The 20191-nt window shown below is 37.2% G+C and overlaps 1 protein-coding gene across 1 annotated transcript in view; it reads right to left on the minus strand.

Moving 5' to 3' along the window:
• Positions 1 to 2105: 2105 nt before the first annotated feature.
• Rfx6 (regulatory factor X6) overlaps positions 2106 to 20191 on the minus strand; it is a 51728-nt gene continuing 33642 nt past the window's right edge. Inside the window, exons 10-19 of the mRNA XM_041654636.1 lie at positions 19417 to 19466; positions 17692 to 17851; positions 16111 to 16255; positions 14586 to 14695; positions 13011 to 13128; positions 11502 to 11624; positions 10665 to 10871; positions 8377 to 8889; positions 7375 to 7587; positions 2106 to 2281 (exon numbers count right to left, since the gene is read on the minus strand). Coding sequence (XP_041510570.1) covers positions 2106 to 2281; positions 7375 to 7587; positions 8377 to 8889; positions 10665 to 10871; positions 11502 to 11624; positions 13011 to 13128; positions 14586 to 14695; positions 16111 to 16255; positions 17692 to 17851; positions 19417 to 19466 — 1815 coding nt within the window. The remainder of the gene's footprint in view (positions 2282 to 7374; positions 7588 to 8376; positions 8890 to 10664; positions 10872 to 11501; positions 11625 to 13010; positions 13129 to 14585; positions 14696 to 16110; positions 16256 to 17691; positions 17852 to 19416; positions 19467 to 20191) is intronic.

Genomic DNA, 20191 nt, shown 5'->3' on the forward strand with positions numbered 1-20191 from the left:
AAGTCTGGAGAATAAGCCTAAAGACCAATTAGACATGATATTGTCTCCTCTCGAGTCTCTTTCTCCTCATCCTGGAATGCTGTTAGATGCTCCTGGAATATCATTTACTCAATGCTATTTTTCTACCCTTGAAACTTGAAGCTTTAACTTCCTATCACCCCATCCTTTTGTATCCACACAGGATGTTTTAAAGTATGGCAGTGCCACTTTCAATTTTATATTTTTCAAGTTATGTAACATAGTATCTAACAGTACTAAACACGCCTTGAAATTTTGATTCATAACTCTCAAGAGCTATGTTTAAACACTTCTTAAGGGTGTTATTTCATCCCAAGGCTATAGTTTCACCCTTCTTTGTAGTGACACCATATTATTAGTGGAAGGAATAGAACACCTAGCTTTGTATTTCTCATGATTTGCTAAGACTGCTTTCTTTGCTTGTTCATCAGATCGTACCACATGCTACTAAGCAAATGGTAACATATCCCAATAAGTCCACAAACAGTTGCTAATTTCTTGTTGAAAACAACACCATAGTTTATTTTTACCAACTAAAGAATGATATATCATGGATATTTGGTACTATCAAATCTTATGATGTACCTGGAGTTTGTAGCATAACCTAATTCTCTACCCAAATAGTATGAGGTCCATTATAAGATTGTAAGAGATTCTATATAGTTAACGGATATCTTCTAGTATAGGTCGTGAACCTCACAGACACAATATATGGAAAAGAAAAAGAAACATATGTATATAGATGGTGCTATCAGTTGCATTACCCATAATTCACTCTGAACTAGGCTTTGCATCCAGATGATCCCTGAATACCTATTCCTTCCCTGAGTTTTATCAAGGTACTTGATAAACAACAGCTTTTAAATGCAAGGAAGATTAAACAGTCTAATTTCTTGACATGGATAGGTAAGGAGTCTGAAACACAAATGCTCTGATGGGGGAGAGTCTTCTGTTTTATGTTAATTTCATTGGTTAAATAAAGAGACTGCCTTGGCCCTTTAATAGGACATAAAATTAGGTAGGTGGAGTAAACAGAACAGAATGCTGGGAGAAAGAAGCTGAATCAGAGAGTCGCCATGATTCTCCTACCAGACACAGACACAGGTTAAGATCTTCCCTGGTGTGACACCTCGTGGTGTTACAGGGATATTAGAAATGGGTTAGATCGATATGTAAGAGCTAGCCAATAAGAGGCTGGAACTAATGGGCCAGGCAGTGTTTAAAAGACTACAGTTTCCATGTAATTATTTCGGGTATAAAGCTAGCCGTGCGGGTGGCTGGGTGGTGGGACACAGCCCCGCTGCTCCTATTTCAACAATGCTCTAGAATTATAATGTCTTAAGCAGCAATCTTTTTTTAATTTTTTTATTTATATTCAAAGTACTTCAGCCTGCAAGTCCCTATGTTCTTCAGGAATAGCATCAACTCTAAGAATGATCACACCTTTAAAAATGCTTTTATACTTTCTTTTTAATTTCCTCATATCACTTTAAATAAAGAAGGAAAGTGTTTGTCATTTCTATTCAGTTACATAGAATTGAAACACTGCTATGTAACAGGAATCAACACACTAATGAGCAGGGTGAGAAGGTCGAGTCACTTTGGTCTGGGCTGCATATACTTAAGTCTTGACCTTGTAAACATTTCCACAGGAGGTAGAACATAGACATTTGACTTTTTGTCAAGTAAGCAATAGTAAACAATGATTAGAAGAGCCTAATAAATTAAAGATTTTGTAAAGGCATTGAATATATTTTCTTGTTTTAGAAACCATATATAAAGGAACATAGAGATTTCTCAATAAATTAGAAAGTGAAACATTACATTTTGTAATGCCTGCATCTTCAAATTTCCATTGGTTTCATTTGATAATGTTTGAAGTTATAATTACTAATGACTTCACATTTTCACTTCTTTGTGCACAATACAAGTATTTCCATTTATTATGGAATTGTCTGAAGTATCAGGATTTGAAAAACATGTTCAGCCACTGCCTCTTCTTTCTTTCCTCTCGTGGTAGCTGGGGATGGATAATGGCATCAATACAACAGAGATTTTGAGTGTCAGCTGCATTCCACATTGTTCATTTAAGTGCCTCCAGCCGCTGTCCCCATAAACACGGTGTTAATGGGTGGTAAGGAGGACACCATTTCTCTATTGCTTGCTCCATTGGAGTCCAGGTTATCTTGAACTGGATACTGATTGGAAGCTTCATACATACACTGGGATGAAGATGAAGGAACCTGGGTTTGCAAGTTGGAGGCTAGATGGGAAAATATAATCAACAATTTAAAACAAATTATTCCTTTTTCTTCAAGTGCTATTCACTTAGAACTTCTTTATGTCTTTATGTTTTTTTTGCATTTAACAGGTATCAGTTGTTTTAAATGTGACCATCCATAATTAACCAGGACAATAATATTTTCTTCTGTTTTTCCCATTCATTGTCCTGTCAGCTATTATTTCATAGAAGAAAATATTATATTAGAAATTAAAGTTATCTTTTAATAAATTGCTTTTGGTTAATATTTAAAGTAATGGGTGTTATCATAGCATCTATGATCTTTATACTTGTTCTGATTTGTTTCCATCTCCCATTAGGCCTTCCCCAAACTCCTTTTCCCCTTCAGTTAATTTCTCCTCTCCCCAGTTAATCCTAATGTCTACTTTCTCAACACATGCATTCCATCATAATATATATACATATGTATATATATTTGTATGTATATATTTCACAGCTATTGAGTAATTCCTCCTTTTTCATGATACTTTATGATCTATATGCATAAACATATATAAATGTACTTTTCTCATATACACATAAGTATATGCATCATAACGACATATTCATATTTATTTACATCCAGGTTCCACATATAAGAAAAAGCCTATGCTGATGAAATTATCTTTGTAATGTATAAATTTGCAAATTCATTGCCTTACTCTTCCCCTCTAGAACATAAACTTCTTCCAAGCAAAAATTATGTACTGATTACCTCATTATCCCCATATTTAGGGTCTGAAATAGAGTTGCTCTAAAAAACTTTGTTAACATGTTTAAGAGGTCTAGGTCTCTCTGGCATGGCTGATGCCGTTTCAGTGTCAAGGATAGTGTTCTCAGTCTCTAAGGATTAGACTTTATAACTAATAAATATTTAATGAGTCCCAGGCTCCACAGTGCTTGTTAATTTATCCCCTTCTCCTTTCACTCTGAAACCCAGGTTGCAATCTGCTCAGTAGCCAGCTCTGACAGCTAAAGCTTAGAATGCACTCTACTTCCAAGGCATGTTCCATCAAAGCGTCCATTATCTCTACAAGTAAACAGAACTAATAGTAACAGTAGCAACGAGGCACATTTTAGTCTGGTGGTGAGGAAACGTCCTGAAGTGGAATTTTCTGCTTCATTAGAGTAACCTAGAAGCAATGACTATTAGCAGATAGCAAGAGATGAGTCGCTAGAACACTCAGGGCACATTTCTGATGGCCACAGGAAGGGAAGAAGTACTTCCTATTGAATTATTGGAAAAGTACACTGAGCGATGAGAGATGGAATTTATTTCATTTTCCCAGGATTTCTATTGGGTGTCATATGCCCTTCACTTACACCAGTGTAAAAATCAATTCCAATGAAGATTTGAATTCTCTCATAGAAACATTAAAACTCTTCTTTTGATACTTGACGAATGCACACCTTCCCTGTGTTCCACTTTGCAAAATTTGGCAAATTAAAATATGTATATCACACCATTGACACTTATTCAGGCTTCCAATGGGCAACTGCTTTAAGTTCAGAAAAAGCTGATTCAGTAATCACTCATTTATTATAAGTCATGGCTATCATGGGTATACCTACACAAATAAAGACGGATAATGGTCCGGCTTATGTCTCTAGGAAAATGAAACGGTTTTTTGATCATTACAATATCAACCATGTTACAGATATACCATACAATCCTACAGGTCAAACAGTCATATAAAGATCAAATAGAACTATAAAGGATATGTTTAAGAAAAAGAAAGGGGTGGAAAACACCCCCAGAAATAGGTTATATAATACTTTGTTAACCTTCAATTTTCTCAACGCTAATGAGAAGGGAACAACGGCTGCAGAAAGACATTGGATAATGAAAAAGTTTACTGAACTAAATCAACCAGTTTATTTCAAGGATGTGCTGACCTCACAATGGAAGCCAAGACATGTGCTGCATTGGGGAAGGGGTTTTGCTCTTGTCTCCACAGGTGAGGAAAAATGTGGATACCGTCAAAATTAATAAAGGTTCGGTTTAAAAAAGAAAAGCCACTTGTAAAAGATAAATAACAATTCATTCACAAGGATGGTGAGCATACTGATGGTAAGAAATACAGATAGGTTGGGGGCAGGGTTCTTTTCTTATCTCCACATAAAATACCCATCTTCAAAGAATTTAGGGGACCCTGAATATTTAATTACTGATGGATGGAAACTACTTACGACCCACTAAGGATCAACAATAAAACTATACATGTTCTGTAAGTATTAATTTTTATATGCCTTATTAAATATTTCTTTATAAATATGTAGAGCTGGTTTTGGAGTTGGACTATGGCTCAGTCCCTTTTCAATTCCAAGCCTGTTGATGAGCGATATCTCATAGTTTCTGTCTCAGGTCAGGAGCCATGAAATGGGACAGAATAAGAATAATGTGTACTTGATAAACTTTCTTTGCCTTTCCTCATATCTGTGTCTTTCTATATATGTCACTATATGTCCTTGTTGTTAATGTTTAAATTTCCCATAACAAGCAACAAATTTTCCTACATTAACCTTTGAAGGTTCCAGGATAAAGATGGGGCCCCAGGACATCAACTCAATCTGGTTATTATGACATCATGAATATTTTTTAAACGCTAAAATTAGACCTGTTTTTTTTTGTTTGTTTGTTTTTGGTACCAACTACACAAGACAATTTCGAATGGTGCACAATTTTAACAACACTCTGGCCAGACCTTCTTAAAACACTCAGAGACTAGTTACAATTTTCTTAGATCAAAGGTTAATTTGGGAATTTTAGCATCATTTGCTTTCACAGGGGCCCCTAAGAAGAACATCGCCCCCATGTCAGCTAAAAGCAATCTTAGAGGACAACATCTCCTCTCCCAACAGAGTTTGCCTTCAGGGTTAGGGACATCATTTAATGGTTGGTTTAGGGTTGAGGGGATGGGGAGATATTTTATGGAATTAGGGGTATTTTCAAAAAAAGGGGGGGATTATCTGGTTTGATGGGATGATTTGTATTTGTGAATTACTGTTTTTAGAAAATTGTATTGGTACTCTTTCTTGTATATTAATATATTGAATATTGAATGTGAGTGTTCCTACCTCTATTTTTGTATAAGAGTATGCTTATAACTTTGTCTATATTGTATTGATACATTTACCGTATTACAATGTACATTTCTACCTCTGATATTATTTATATAATAACATTGTTTACATTTGATATGTAATGACATTGTTTACAGTTGAAGATCATTGTCTTCATATACTGCACAGTTGTTTAGTCTTTTAGTCTTCAAGTTAGATAGGTATTGAGAATTAATCAGGTCTTTTAGATACATAAAGATTATATTTAGTACAGATAGTATAATCTTCAGCCTCTTCAAAGAGCTGTAAAAAATGGCCTTTAATTTTACTTAGAATTCTGTGCCAACGAGACACAATCATTCCTGGAGACACCACTCTACTCCCGAGAGAACGTTGAGCACCAAAGACACTCCACTGGGAGCTTGTCTTCTTGAAAAAACTGGCCTTTGGGTTAAGAAAAGCACATACCTCAACTGACAAAGATACAAAATATCCATAAGTGGATAAAACAGGAATGTCTCATCTTGCCAAGACACGGTAGGATAGTTCTAAGAAAGTTCCTTGCCTTTAATAATGGTATGTCAGTTATGTTAGGCCTTAGCCAAAGTTGGTTGACTCAACATTGCAAACGAGACTTTGGATGATTGCCCAGATAGTGAGTTGTCTCTGTCATTTGTTGCACATTTTGGATATCTCTCGTTTGTTAAATAATATTAATTCCCTTCTCAGATCTTTGACGGAGTTAAAGATTATATAATTGTAATTACTCTCTACATTATTTAGATTCCTTGAGATAGAATGCTTAGCAAAACTTTTGTTATATGTTTCTTGCTCAATATTGTTTGTTATATTTATTATTTGTTATTATTGTATATAGTTGTATTTGGTTTAGTTCTGTCTTATTTAGGCAAAAGGGGGAGATGTAGGGATAGCCCAGCCCATTGGGAGGCCGTGTTGGCCTCGGGCTAATGTTTATGTATAAATCTGGCGGGCGTGAGCCCTGCCACTCTCTTTTTTGTATCTCCTGCTCATCGCTGGATCCCTGGTGTTGTAAGCTTTCCCTTCATTAAAATTTGCTGTTTCATATTAAGCTAGCCTGGTTATTTACGCCGCTTACAATTCTCCAAAATAAATGTACTCATAGATTTAGGTTCAAAACCTATGCTATCATAAATAACTTACCAATTAAAGTAGACTCTGTGTATGAATAGATTTAAGGTTGCTAGCTTGGTGCTAGAAGTCAAATCCAAGGCTTCACATATGACAGGCAAGCGTTGTGCCACTGGAGCCATACCCGAAGCCTCTGGAATAGTTTGCGTTCTTTTCTACTCATTGATTTGCTAAGTTTCCACTGTTCAGACAATGAGGTGGTGCATCTAGTTGCTTCACAGGTGAGGCTCAGGTTGGAAGAAGCAGGTAGAAGACTTCATAGCAGGAACACTGATTTGCTCACTTTGACTTGAATTGTATGTTACAGAATAATTAAAAACAGCAACATTTTCTTGCCTGGGTGCTTAATCTCATTTTACAAAAAAAAAAATTGGAAAAATGCTAGCTGCCACCATCATTGGCTACACTTTTGCAAACACTCCCAGTGGTATGGGGTGCTGATGGAGATTATGGAGCCTAAAGATAACTCCTGATACTTTCTACTGAGTCCACTGTAGTCATAAAGGAATGAGAAAAATGTATCATTCCTGTTCCCATAAAGCTCACTAGTATTTAGAATGCCTTTGAAAAGCTGTACTAAAAATTTTATACACAAACATAATTTATTATTATATTTGAAAGGAGCAAAGGATCTTATACTAGGTGTGCACTAATCATACAAAGAATAAGAAATGGAAATCTACTCTTTACTCAAACACAAAAACAGCTTTGAGTCCAGTGATAAATTACTTTAGGGTCACGCATGCCTAGTTTACCTGGACTCCCCCCACCCAACCAGGTCATTCTGTGTATCGGAAGTCCGTCACTTCTTAATGTTTTCAATGGCCATGAAAACAACTTACCTACTACAGGAGTCCGACATGCAACTGGAGAGGATGTGTCTGGATAAAACGAGCCACTCTGTTTCCGGCTGCTGTCATCTAAAATGTTAAGTGGATCATGAATATCACTGTAGGGAGGCAGTGAGCGAACGCTGCTGATGACAGAGACGTGTTGGTTCACCATCGATCCCAGCCTGTGAGTCTCCGAGTAGTTTACAGTGTTTCCATAGTATCCTAGAACAGAACAAGTTGAGAATATTCTGTTTGCTTATTACTGAATCACCCCAGGAAAGGTGAAAGCAACAACGTAGTTGGGTATCATCTTAAAAACATCAAATGATCAATATCATTTCTATTAACTTGAGAGTTGGACTCACACTTTTAGGTAGTATGGTTTAGTATTATATTTTTGAGTTAAAAGGTAACTGACATTTTACTCATTTTGAGACTGACTATACCATTGTCATATTTTCTTTATCTATCTTTACCATGTTTTTATAAAGCATGCTTATGAAGAAAGTCACAAGTACTGTTATCCCTTTAAAGCTTACTTCTCAAACACAAATTCTATTCACAGAACTATGTTCCTTGCTGAAAGACTGGGCTACACCTAGGAGAAAGTCTTTTTAAAAGTTTAATGCATTCAGAGGTCTTTCAGTTTTTTTAACTTCAGGGTTTTGTTTTCAACTAAACAGGGAATATTGATTTTAGCGCCAGTCTTATGTGCTGCTAATTCTCTGGAAAACATAGCTTCCATAGAAAATGTTATCAAAGGAAAAAATAATCTTATTTGTAGGTATCTGGCATATGTTTTGACTGTTTTCAAATCATTTATGATAAACTTTAATAAATACACAAGAATTAATTGGGTGTGGCAGACCATTCTACAAGAGCTAAAATTTTGTGGGTTTTTTTTTCCAGTTTTTACTGGAAGGTGCATTGCTCAGCAGAGGTGATACCCCATTATCAGATTGCTCTACTGCCTTCTCCAAAGCCAGGAAAACGTCTTTAAATGTTATATACCATTAGGCGAATTAGAAGGCAAAGGGGCTCCTTGGCAGCTGCCAGCTCCTGCATTACTAAGGAAACTGAAGCTTCCTGTGTTCAAAAACTGCATGCCATGTGACTCTTGCGTGTGTGTGGAGGGTCCATAGCTGGAAGGTGGCCTGGGATTGTATGGAGACCCGGCACAACTGCCACCGAAGAAGTCTCTAGAAAGCTGTTGTTCAGTCCAGGCCATGCATCGCCCATGTTCTGCACGGTGAGGAAAGAGGCTTGATGCAGGGTGAGACTGTGTCCTAAACACAGTCTGATAGTTGGAGTTGGTCCCATACAAGTCATGGTTGGCTGCAGGGAGGGTAGGATAAATTGGCTCTGGATACGTTGAGCAGTGTGTTGGAACTGGGAGAACTGAGCCCACGCTTGGGGGTCTGCCTGCCATTGGCCCTTGGTTAATGACGCTCCCTCGGCTTGCCATGGCTGGAGAAATAGGTGGTGTCATCAGATGGCCAGTGCTCTGCGAAAGCTCTATCTGACCTGGCAAAAAGAAAAAGAGCGAGAACATTCTGTGAGCAGCCTGGTAAGCAGATAAGACTATATGACTTTAAAAGTATTCAAACGATTTATGAAATTTGTTCCAATTTAGTAATTCCTACTTTTTATGAATCACTGAATGGGAGAATATATAGGCACACGTATATTCACCACACAGCTATATTTCACAGCATTGGTAACTTGGAGTCAGTAAGAATAAAATCTAGGATTGTTTCATTTTCTCACAGGGTAGGGGAGGTGGGGAGGATCTGGGGTAATCTGAGAGGAGTTGGAAGGAGAAAGGGGAAGGGGAAGAATGTGATCAAAATATATTGTATGAAAAAAAATATTTTTTGGGGGGGGTGTTTTTCAAGACAAGGTTTCAATGTATAGCCTTGGTTAGTCCTGGAACTTTGTAGACCAGACTGGTGAAAAATATTTTTAATTAAAAAAAAAAAGTCACAGGTAGGATGGGCAAAGGAGCATGATGCCCACACTGTACTATAATAAAAATTGCAGTGCTCATTGTTTATGAGACAGCTGAAAACATCATGGATACATGACTGTCAAGCAATGGGATTTACAAATGTCTCCAACTCCCTGGGCTTTCTTTGGTATAATTAAGCCATGGTGTTACAAGGCTTCTTTTGTCTTAAAATTCTGCATGCCCAATGAATTAATTTACAAAATGGGACTTTTATAAAACCCATGAGCCAATAAGCATATTTAAAATATTCTCTGACATCTAGTTCATATCACTGAAAATTCATTTTGCTGCAAAGCATAAAATTATTGTATAGCGGTCCTTCAGCCAAAAATCAAATAAGCAACCCAGTTTTTAAAGGCAGAACTTTGGGCACAGCTACTACCCAGGCCCACATCCAGGGCCTGGGGTTGGCCCAACCTAACATCTACCCCATTTATGTCCTGCTCATGAAGGGACTGATCCTGTGGAAGAATACTCGCAGGATCTCCATGACTGAGGAAAGTGGCAGGATATCCCAGAGGAGTTTTGGTAAGGGTCCAGTGATGATGGTGTACCAGAAACCACAGACCTTGAATCTGACCAATGACTCATTGCAATGAACATTTGCAAGTAAAGCTGATTGGGTAAAAGCATAGACTGTGTGAGGAGGTGTTGGAGAGGCAGGAGGGAATTAGAGTGCATGATGTGAAATTCCCAAAGAATCAATATAGAAATTATGTTTTAAAAGTAGAATCTGAAAATTCTGTCAGTTGAAATGTTCTTTGTGTTAATAGTTCATATACAGTAAGGGATTTTAATTTTACTTAAAGTGCAATGCAGTGTATATTTTTATGAAGTAAATAATTTGGTGTCAAAAGAAGAAAGAAAAAGGCAGGGTTTTGCTGTAAAACTGAGCCCGGATTGAACTCATGACCTTCTTACCTCAGTTCCCTGAATGCTGGGAGTACAGATATCTGCCATCATGCCTGGAAAGCAGCCCACACTTTATCTTCAAAGAATCTTAAAGATTTTAATGCATATCTAAGATAGGTTTTCTTCCATTAGATAAAGAGATGATTTCTTGCTTCTCATATGAGTTATTGTTAGTATGTGATAATCTCATAAGTAATGTATAAATATAAATAGTATTGCAAAAGTGAGAAATCTAAACTCATATGTTTAAAAAACTTTTTTTTTCTTTTACAATATTTCTCCTTGGTATTCCTGGGTTTGGAAGTGTTGAGAGAAAAGAAGGAATGGGCCCACTGTGGTGGGCTGGAAGCTACGTGTGCTTTCTTGTTTCTCCGCATACCTGGGAGTGACATGTTCTCAGCGTTCTCAGATGGGAACGGGTGCAGAGCAGGCGGTATGGTTGCAGGCTGGCTGGAAGGCAGAGAGACGTAGGCTGTCTCCACGTGGCTTTCATTCTTCACGGTGTCATTGGAAAGTGAGCTGCCCTTATTACGGTTGGCCAGAAAGCACGAGCTCGGGGAAGCCAAGAAGGCAGCTTTACTAGCATCTGCAAACGGTATTAGTATTTTAAAGTGACAAAGAGGAGATTGTGAAATGCTCTTCGTGGACAAGGCCAAGCAAAAGACCCTGAAAGTGGATCTTGGTTGAGTAATGAATCTGGAAACTCCTGCGTGATATTTTCCACAGGAGACAGGCTGGAAGGCTTTGATATTGTTGTCACTGGGTTTGCGAGTTGGGTATTTGTGGATGGGTATATTCTGAAGGGCACTAAACAACCCATTCTGGGTTAAACAGGTTTCAGAATGCAGACTTCTCACCTGAAACGGGCTATCCTTCTCCCATCTCCCATTGCATTTCTATGCGGCATTGCTACCTGTGTTGTTTGGATTACAAGAATTTTTTTGCGGGGGTGGGGGTATGGCAGATGCTTCTCTAACTTCATCTAAAGTCTCAGAAATTAAGAAGGTTAAGTTGCGTAAACTTCCAGCTTCCATCGAGAAACTGGGTCTAAATGGAGGGGAAAGGGTATTACTCCATCCTGGGTCCAGGTACGAAGCTAGCGGTGCTAAGCTGGGAGGAAAATTAAGACTAGAGAAACCCCCCATGTGTCCCTGCAGATCTTTAAACTTGGGTTTAGATAAGGAAACATGGACAGTATAATAGTTGTTTAAGTTACCTGAGTTCTTCATGTATTTGTCCAATAAATTCTGTAGTTCCTGCTCTTTGTCATTGTTAAATTGAGTCTCCATGGCCAGGAGAATGTATTCATCCAGAAGCATCCGGATCAGGTGGAAAGATCCTTGTTTATAGAAGAGGGGGCGTGCACAGAGAGAAAAGGGGGGAAGGGAGGAAAAAGGGAGAAAGAGGGAGAAAAAAACTTATCTTTGTGACCATCTCACCACACTTTACAAGGAACAAGTGAAATAAACAAACACGTGTTGGACTTTAAATGACCCGCTAAGACCAACATGCTTCACTTGGGTCTCTAATCTTTCTGTGTACCTCCTGCTCAGCTCCCTGTGTGCACTGTCCTGCCAGTCCTTCGGCCACTAATTACATCAAAGGGAACCGCGGATGAAAGTGAGACAGGCTTTATGCTTTAAGAGGGCACACACCGGAGCATGATAAGCTTTAGCTAGGGAGAATGAGCTCTCTTCTGCTTGATTTCTGTTTACATTGTACTAAATAATTAGACGGTGACCAACGTTCTCTGAAATTTTTATCAAATAAGATGTCTTTCTAGCTTGAACCATATTTGATTTAAAAATAAAAGCCAATGAGTGATTTTCATGTGAAAGACAGACCTGGGCACTTTAAAGCTCTTTGAACTGTTCAACCATTTTCCTAACAAAAGTTTTCCCTTTATACTAAAGTCAGACTAGCGCTGTGCATTTTAAGAAATTTTAAAAATATTAAAAAATATTTGAAATGATAGACTATATTGTTTTTGACCTGGCAACACATTATTTGACTTCAATTCTTTTGAATCCTAGATGAAACTTTAGTTGACTCAAATCTGTTTTGTAATATGAAAAGTTCTTAAAAACCCAACCCACTGTGTATATATTTAGTATTGTAACTGAGAATTAGTGAGCTCAGAAAGTTTAGGGCAAACAAGATACCAACATTTTGAAAGAGATAACTACCCAATTTATATTGCGGGTTTAAAAATCAGGCAAGACAGTTCAACACTTAGGAACCTGTGCCTTCTAAGTTACACATGGATTCTTCAAGTGCAGCTGTGTGGATCCTGGGGAAAGATGCAAGAGGCAGCTTTATTACACAGTGAGTAGAGCCTCTGGGGAACTGGGTTGCAGTTACTGCTTTTACTTGTTTGTTTTATGAAGAAAATCTATGCAAGCACTTCTATGCATGGTTTTTGTAGGGAAAAGTGTTTTTATTTAGACCACCTCACCTAATACCTATATGTTATGAAAAGAATATTCCTCAGACTGGCTTAGGGAACACTAAGGAAATCCTCAAGGAAAGAAACAGCGTTAGGATTTGAAACTGCAGGGATCTGATTCCAGAACCACAGCTCATCACTACCATTCCCTACGTGGTTGACATTCGTGGTTTTGAGAAGGTAAAAAAAAAAAAATCAGTAATAAGGCAGTGAAAATGGGTGAGCGGGAGAATGGGTGAGATGATTCAGAAACCAATCATTATAAAGCACACTGAGTACCAAAACTCGACGCGTTGTTTAAGGTGAGGCTATGCATTACACGGGCACCGAAAAAGCTCCACTTGAGCAGGAAGTCCTGAGCCCTCTTCTTCAGAGATCTTCCATTCTGTTTGCTTGTCTAAAAGGAAAAGAGCAACACGAAGCTATGAGATCTGCCGTCACTGTACGTGAGTCCTGTCCAGAGGAACAGCAGATGAACTGCCCGACAAGCAGATAGTGTGACTATGATTTGTCCAGCAAGTTTTCACTTCAGCCTGTGGATAGTATTTTGTTTTGGTTTTATTTTTGCTTTTGTTCTGTTCTGTTATTTTGTTTTATAATTTTAAAGACACTATATCTTTATTCTTTATAGCTTGGCTTCCTATCAGAATTAGATTATAAAATGAAATTTACAGTGTATTTTTATCTTCACTTGTTTTTGATAACGCTTTAAGAAGGACAGAGGTAAGGTATGAAGCGAGGGTTTCACTTTTCTGTAAATGATTAACAGACTTCTCTGGTACTGAACGAGAGTCTGTTTTCCTTCCCGAACAAAAAGTCCCCAGACTATAACCAGTTTCCTTGATATGGAGTGGCCTGCGCCAGCTAGTGAGAGACATATTTGTTCTCAATGCCTTTCTTCATGATGGATGACTTGAAGGTTAACTGAAAGAGTTGAAGAAACCAAATAGAAAATGTAAAATTGTGACCTTTCGGAATCAGAATTTTAGTGCATAAAAATCACAGTTCCAATAAGTATAAAGAAAATTTGCTTCTTTGGAAAGATGCAAATCTTTCCATTTCTAAGTTTATCTTTAATTAATGCTGTTGTTCAGGCGTAACTGTATAAATTGATGATAGAGAAAAAAATAGTATCCCCGAGCCTGTGATTAAGAAAGAATCAGAACTGACTCCGTGTTCAGTGCTTTCAAACTGGTTGTATTCCTAATTTTAATATTTGGGTCATTCAATTTTATAGGGTAGCAAAAACTTTACAAAGAATTTTAATATTTTAAGATCAGCAAACAAGCCACAAAATCTCATTATGGCATTTTTGAACAAAGTATATTTTAGTAGATGCTCCTTCTCCTCATCTCTTCCCCTCAGCTGCTACCCTTGAACTCCCATAATTCCACCCTCGTCTCTTATCTCTCTCATGTGCCATGTATCCTTTTCCCCACCTTCTCCTTTCTCATCACCTGTTTTTACCCTTCTTGCCTTTACCCACAGTTACATGTAATGTGTACGGAGTTTCAGACTCCATCTCAGGCTCATGTGTGAGGAAAAACACATGGTTTTGGCTTTTGGGGCTTAGATCACCTCACTTGATACTATGTTTCCCAGATCCAGCCGTTTTCCAAAAAATTTCATCTTTCCTAAAAGGTGAAAAAATTCCACTGCATATATGTGCCACATTTTTCGCTATCCATTTATCTGTTGATTGCCATCTAGGTTGGTCCCAGTTCCTTGTTATCACAAATAAACAAATTATTGTTTAGAAATACACAGTGCGGACTTTTTCCACACCAGTCAAAAGATACAGGCAGTTTAGGATTTTTTTCTTAAAAATACTTCCTGAATTTTTCATAAAATTACCTTAATAACTCTCTGCTCCACCACAGTATCCAACCACTCAATAAATGCCTCCACCGTTGCGTTCTTCTTAAGGAGATCCTTCAGTTCGTGGAACACAGTGATAGAGTCATCTACCGTGTCAAAAGGAAGAGAAGGGGGAACAGTAGGAGAACACACAATAGTTGGGAAGAGGAAGGGGATCAGTGGGAGTGGGAGGAAGAAGAGGGTAATTAAGGATAAATATGATCAAAATACATTATATGCATAAAGGAAAATCTCATAACAAAACTTGCTACTATGAATAATTAGCATTATGGTAAATAAAAATTAAAATATACCACAACTACTTTGAACCTAAGACAAAACTTTGAGCTATAAATCAATAGAAATGCGGCATAAAGAGAGATGGATAAATGTGTGTTAAATGCATTAACTTCTTATCCTGATAATAGTAACAAAAATGCTTAAATAGTCATCAGTGTATCTGTCGCAGGATATACTGAAATATAGGTTTATACTTTATATGTGTACATTTACACATGTTCTTGATAGTAATAATTAATATGATGAATATTCCTTTTTAAATCAGTCCTTTGATTTATTGAAAATAACTCATTAGCTACACAGAAAGCTAATGAATGACCTAGGCTAGGCTTGTTGGTTTTCTGATTTCTGAAAGACTATCTTCTACAAATTAAGCTTTGTACTGCAGAACTGAACCATTTACACAGATAACATCTCTCAAAAAATTTAAAGGGACAGTCTAGGATTATTATCTTGTTGAAGGGTTGCAGTCTTATAAACCATGGAATTAATAGAGCTAACTGAAATGAGGCTTTATGCTGGACTCCAAGTTCAAGCCATTGCCATGTTCTGTAGGAAGCTGCAGGGTCTGTCTTAGCAGACAGAAAGTAAGGGGAAAATAGGCTGCTGCTATACCTTAGTATTGAGCCCAGATGCTTAACCACACACATGGGTTTGGCTAACTTGGTCAAATCATCTAAGCCTGACTCAGATCTGTATTTTTAATAGCATTATGTTAAAGCACAATCTTTATATGTGTCAAAAACAGTACAATGACAGGAACATAGGACATAAGCAAATATTATTGTATCTCATATAAAAGTGGAGGCAAGTTCAGAAAACTCAAAGCCATGTGGATCGTTTCCTGGTTACTTATGTTTTGGTTGTTTCTGGACAGTAAAATGATCAGTTACTTTCATTTTCTTCAGTATTTTCTACAGCAAGTATAACTTTTCAATGAGCACAGTTTTTGTTTATTTGTTTGTTTTTAATTAAAATGTTTCCATAAGACTTTCTCCAACAGATGTCATTTTGTTGTCAGGGACATTTGGTATCTTCTAGAGGCATTTTTGGTCGCCGCAACTGGAGGGAATGTGCTGTTCGTGACACCTAGTGCACAGACGCCAATGATGCCGATAAATGTCCTATAAATAATGTCACAGCCTCCCTGCCCCCTAGTTATCTACCAAAGGGCCAATAGTGTCAAAATTAGGAGACTCTGTTGTTAGCTAAACAGACTCACGTTCACTGTAGATGTCAGACTCCGTGTCTGTACTGCTGGGTATGGTGAGAAGTGCCTGAGATCCGATGCTGTTTAAGTCAACCTTTTCTATGTCTGATACCATGGAATTCACCACATGCTGGTCAAAGAGAGCTGGCCTGGCAATCTGCACATGGACAGAAAAAGACACTACAGTGTGTCAATTATAGTCTATCGGAGAAAGTCTTTAGTTTTGATAAAAGTAGCTTCTTGAAGGAAGACAATCATAAATAACTTTGGAGCTTATCTCTGTATAAATACACTTTTGTATGTATTTGTTTGCATGTCTCTCTGTGGGGGCCAGAGGTCTACATTGGGTGCCTTTCTTAGTTTCTCTCTACACTATTTTTTGAGACAAAAATTCTCACTGAACCCAGAATTTACCGATTCAAGTACACTGACTGGCCAGAAAGTCCCAGGGACCCTCGTCGCTCTGTCTTCTCTGCACCGGCTTTATGGGTATAAGCTGCTGCTGCCATGCCTGACTTTCGTGTTTGTGTGAGTGTTCATCCTTATGTTTGGATGGAAAATACTTAATGACTGGATTATCTCCTCTGCTCAAACTTTTTCCTCATTTTAAAATTAAAAGTAATAACTGAAACTCATGGTCATCTTTAAAATAGATTTGAAATTTTATTTGAGATTTAGATGATGGAAATACTATTTTTGATCTATCATCACAAAGCAAGGGTGATTAAAATGATGATTATTTTAAAAATAACATCTTAATGTTACATTTTTTATCTGGACCTACCTAACTAGTTGTTTGTTTGTTTGTTTTTAATTTGGGACACTGAAAACCTTCATAAAGGCAACAATTAAGTGACAGTGACAACTGCATGTGGTTTTCCTACTTATGAATTAATTTCCTGCTCCATATTTGACAGTGACTGTCGGTAGCTGTTTAGAGTGAAGAGGGCTTGGAGGTTTAATAACATTATATATAGCACAGCCAGGCTGGGGAGATGGTTCAGATGGTAAGAACACGTAATGTTATTCAAGAGGGTTAAATTTGATTCCTAGTACCTATGTCGCCACCACCTATAACGCTAACTCTGGGATATCCAATGCCTCTGGCCTCTACAGACACCTGTACTCCTCTGCACATACACAGACACATTCATGCTCACTTTAAAAGATAAGTGTAAAAAAGGAACCACACAGCCTCACTCCTCATAACTTTAATTTATACCAGTTGGTATCTTGCTTTTGAGATTGCAGTCACATTATTTTTATTTTGAAATAAATTAAAATCACAAAAGCATCACAAAACCAGAGTAGAGAATTAAAGAATGCTCTCCATCCAACGTCTTAACATACTATACACGTCATCTCACATGGACATTGTCTATTTCCAAGAGCAGGATATTAATCCTTATGCTATACAGTTAGCTAAAATACAGACACACAGATATAATTCTATATCTCTCAGGTCTAGTATTTGCCCTAGGTTTCACATTACATCTTGATGTTGTATGCTTAGTTTCCTTCAAATTGTGAAAGATCCTTAATTGGAAGAGTCCCTTTGATTTGGGTGACTCAAATTCTTGGAGGAGCCCATACCTGAGCAAGATGCAAGAAAGATGTCTGTCGCTTCAGAGAGGATACAAATCTTCGCACGATGGGAATTTTCTTGTCAGTAAGGGCTTCTGGCAAGTTTTCCAAGGATGAAACAACCCACTGTTCCCAATTTTTAGCAAAATTTCTTATGTCTGCTAGCAAACTAAAAAGAAAACTCTGGGTTAGGTTCTACACTGTTCAAAAAAATGTATTGAATATCTACATTTCTATGGATGGATCATGTTGGTTAGGACTTCTAAAATCATAAATTCGGAGGCAACAGACTTAGTCTAGAGCTGCTAATATATGATCTGAATTCAAAATGATCAATTCCCTCAAACTCCAGTTCCCTCACCTATTTAATAGGATAAAGAGTAGTAGCTGGCTATGAGATTGTTTTAACTCATGGAAAAGGCCCTTGTTTGATCCTAGCACAAAATCAATAGGTACCTTATTATTAACTCATAACTCATTCTTTTCTGTAAAATACATTTCTTGGAAAATTATGTCAGCTTTTTATTCTGTATTTTGACTTCTTAGATGATAAATATATTGACATAACATTTTATGTGTTTAATCAGTTTTATTAATATATTCTTATCATCCAAATCTAATTTTATTTAACAGATGACTCTATACTATTAATAGAGTCAACTTAAAACTGCAAATTGTTTCAGCATATATGTAAGAACATATAAATGTCTAAAACTCTAAAATATTCATATTTGTTTCACAGAAGCAGTCTAAGTGTAGCTTATGTGGTTTGTACATGGGAAGCAGTGATAAAACGTAATGGAAAGACTAAGCAACATTTGGGGTCAAACTCTGGAGTTTAGCTACCTCTGGGACATTAAGTGAACTCTCCACTTCTAGCTTTCCCATTTGGTAATTTTGGATTATAATATCTACTATTGAATAGTATTTAAGCATTTACTTATCAGTCAATAACAATGAGTCTACTAAATAAATTGCAGTGTTCTCTGGGTGAAGGGAAAGTATATCTTCTCTTAAGAAGAAAGTGCCCAACTGTATGCACTGATGTGGAAATGTTCTCAGAGGAACTGCTATAATGTTAATATTGAGCTTTTGGTTTTTCAATTGTGCATAGTCAAAGGTATTTTGAAAAATATGATTTAATAAAGCTCAGCTGTTTCTACTGTTAGAAATAGTCACCTAACTAGTCATTAAGAATAGCCATTGGGCCGTAATACAAAATTGCCGTGTATAACTAACTCGTGCAGATTATATGCCTAAAGTGTGCCAGGGATAACTAAAAGAAACTATTGACCAGACAAAGGCCAACTATTATATAAAGAAAGAAAGCATTCTGATGAAAATATGTATTCTTGTCAAGCTGTATGCATTGAGTATGCATCAAGGCATAAATTAGTTTGTGTTATCTGCTTAAAAATAACAAATTATTTTACAGACTGTTTTCAAGAGAAAATTTTGTTTGTTTCCCCCAAAGTTATATCTTCACCCTAGAAATGGCTGTGTGAAAAATCTCCTCATATATTTTAAATACAGCTTTAAGATCTTAGTTTTTGCTGAAAGACGGTTGTAATTTCATTATGCTACTTTCTAACTTTGCAGAATAAATTAAAGTTAATCATAAAAGTACAATAATTTAAGATTTTTTCTTTATGCTTGAAATTCAAAGTAGTTTTTTTTTTCATTAGCGTCGTATATGACGTGAAGCTGCCATTCTTCTGAGGTAGCTTAACATACCTTTCAGGCATTTCTTGCATCGTTGCAGGAATGAGGACATCTGTAAGAACCTTAACCAAAGCAAAACAGGGTTAACATAAACCTTATTTATGTTAACAAATTGCAATCAGAGTTTTGGGGAACGAGCTTGTGTTTTAGGCAGAATTGAGACTGAGCCTGGGCCTCTAGGATGAAAGAGCTTCATTCCCAGGACCAAAAATGATTATTTCTAAGGCCAGATGCACTATGTATTAATTACATTTACTTGTTACTTTCCTAGAGAATAGCATTATTCCTTTCTGAAAGTTAGATATTTCTCCCACAAGAGTGGATATATGTGATGTGTCTGCAAACATAGGAGACGATCAATCAACAGCCCTAGTGAGAATTACCCATAAATTGGCCTTTAATCCCTCACTGTTTTACAAACTAGAAGCTGGATGCTCTCTTTAAGGGGGGGGGGGAAGACCTCAGAGATCTCAGCTTGAACTGTTTTGTTTACTGGGCCCTCTGTGCCTTCCTGGTTCTATCATGAGGAAGAAAACTAAATGTTCTTATTGATACTTAAACCAGAAATTTTTGCATTCTGCTGAAATTTTAAAAATGATTGTCTCTCTCTCTCTCTCTCTCTCTCTCTGTGTGTGTGTGTGTGTGTGTGTGTGTGAAAGAGAGAGAGAGAGAGAGAGAGAGAGAGAGAGAGAGAGAAAGAGAGAGAGAGAAAGAGAGAGAGAGAGAAAGAAAGCTATTTCTCAGAAGAGCTGAGCTGTCATCCCAAGAACATTGCTCTCACAGCTGT

Source organism: Microtus oregoni, unplaced genomic scaffold, assembly GCF_018167655.1.
Source record: "Microtus oregoni isolate MIOR12 unplaced genomic scaffold, Mior012 000006F_ref0000085, whole genome shotgun sequence".
In the NCBI taxonomy this organism is placed as follows: Eukaryota; Metazoa; Chordata; class Mammalia; order Rodentia; family Cricetidae; genus Microtus; species Microtus oregoni.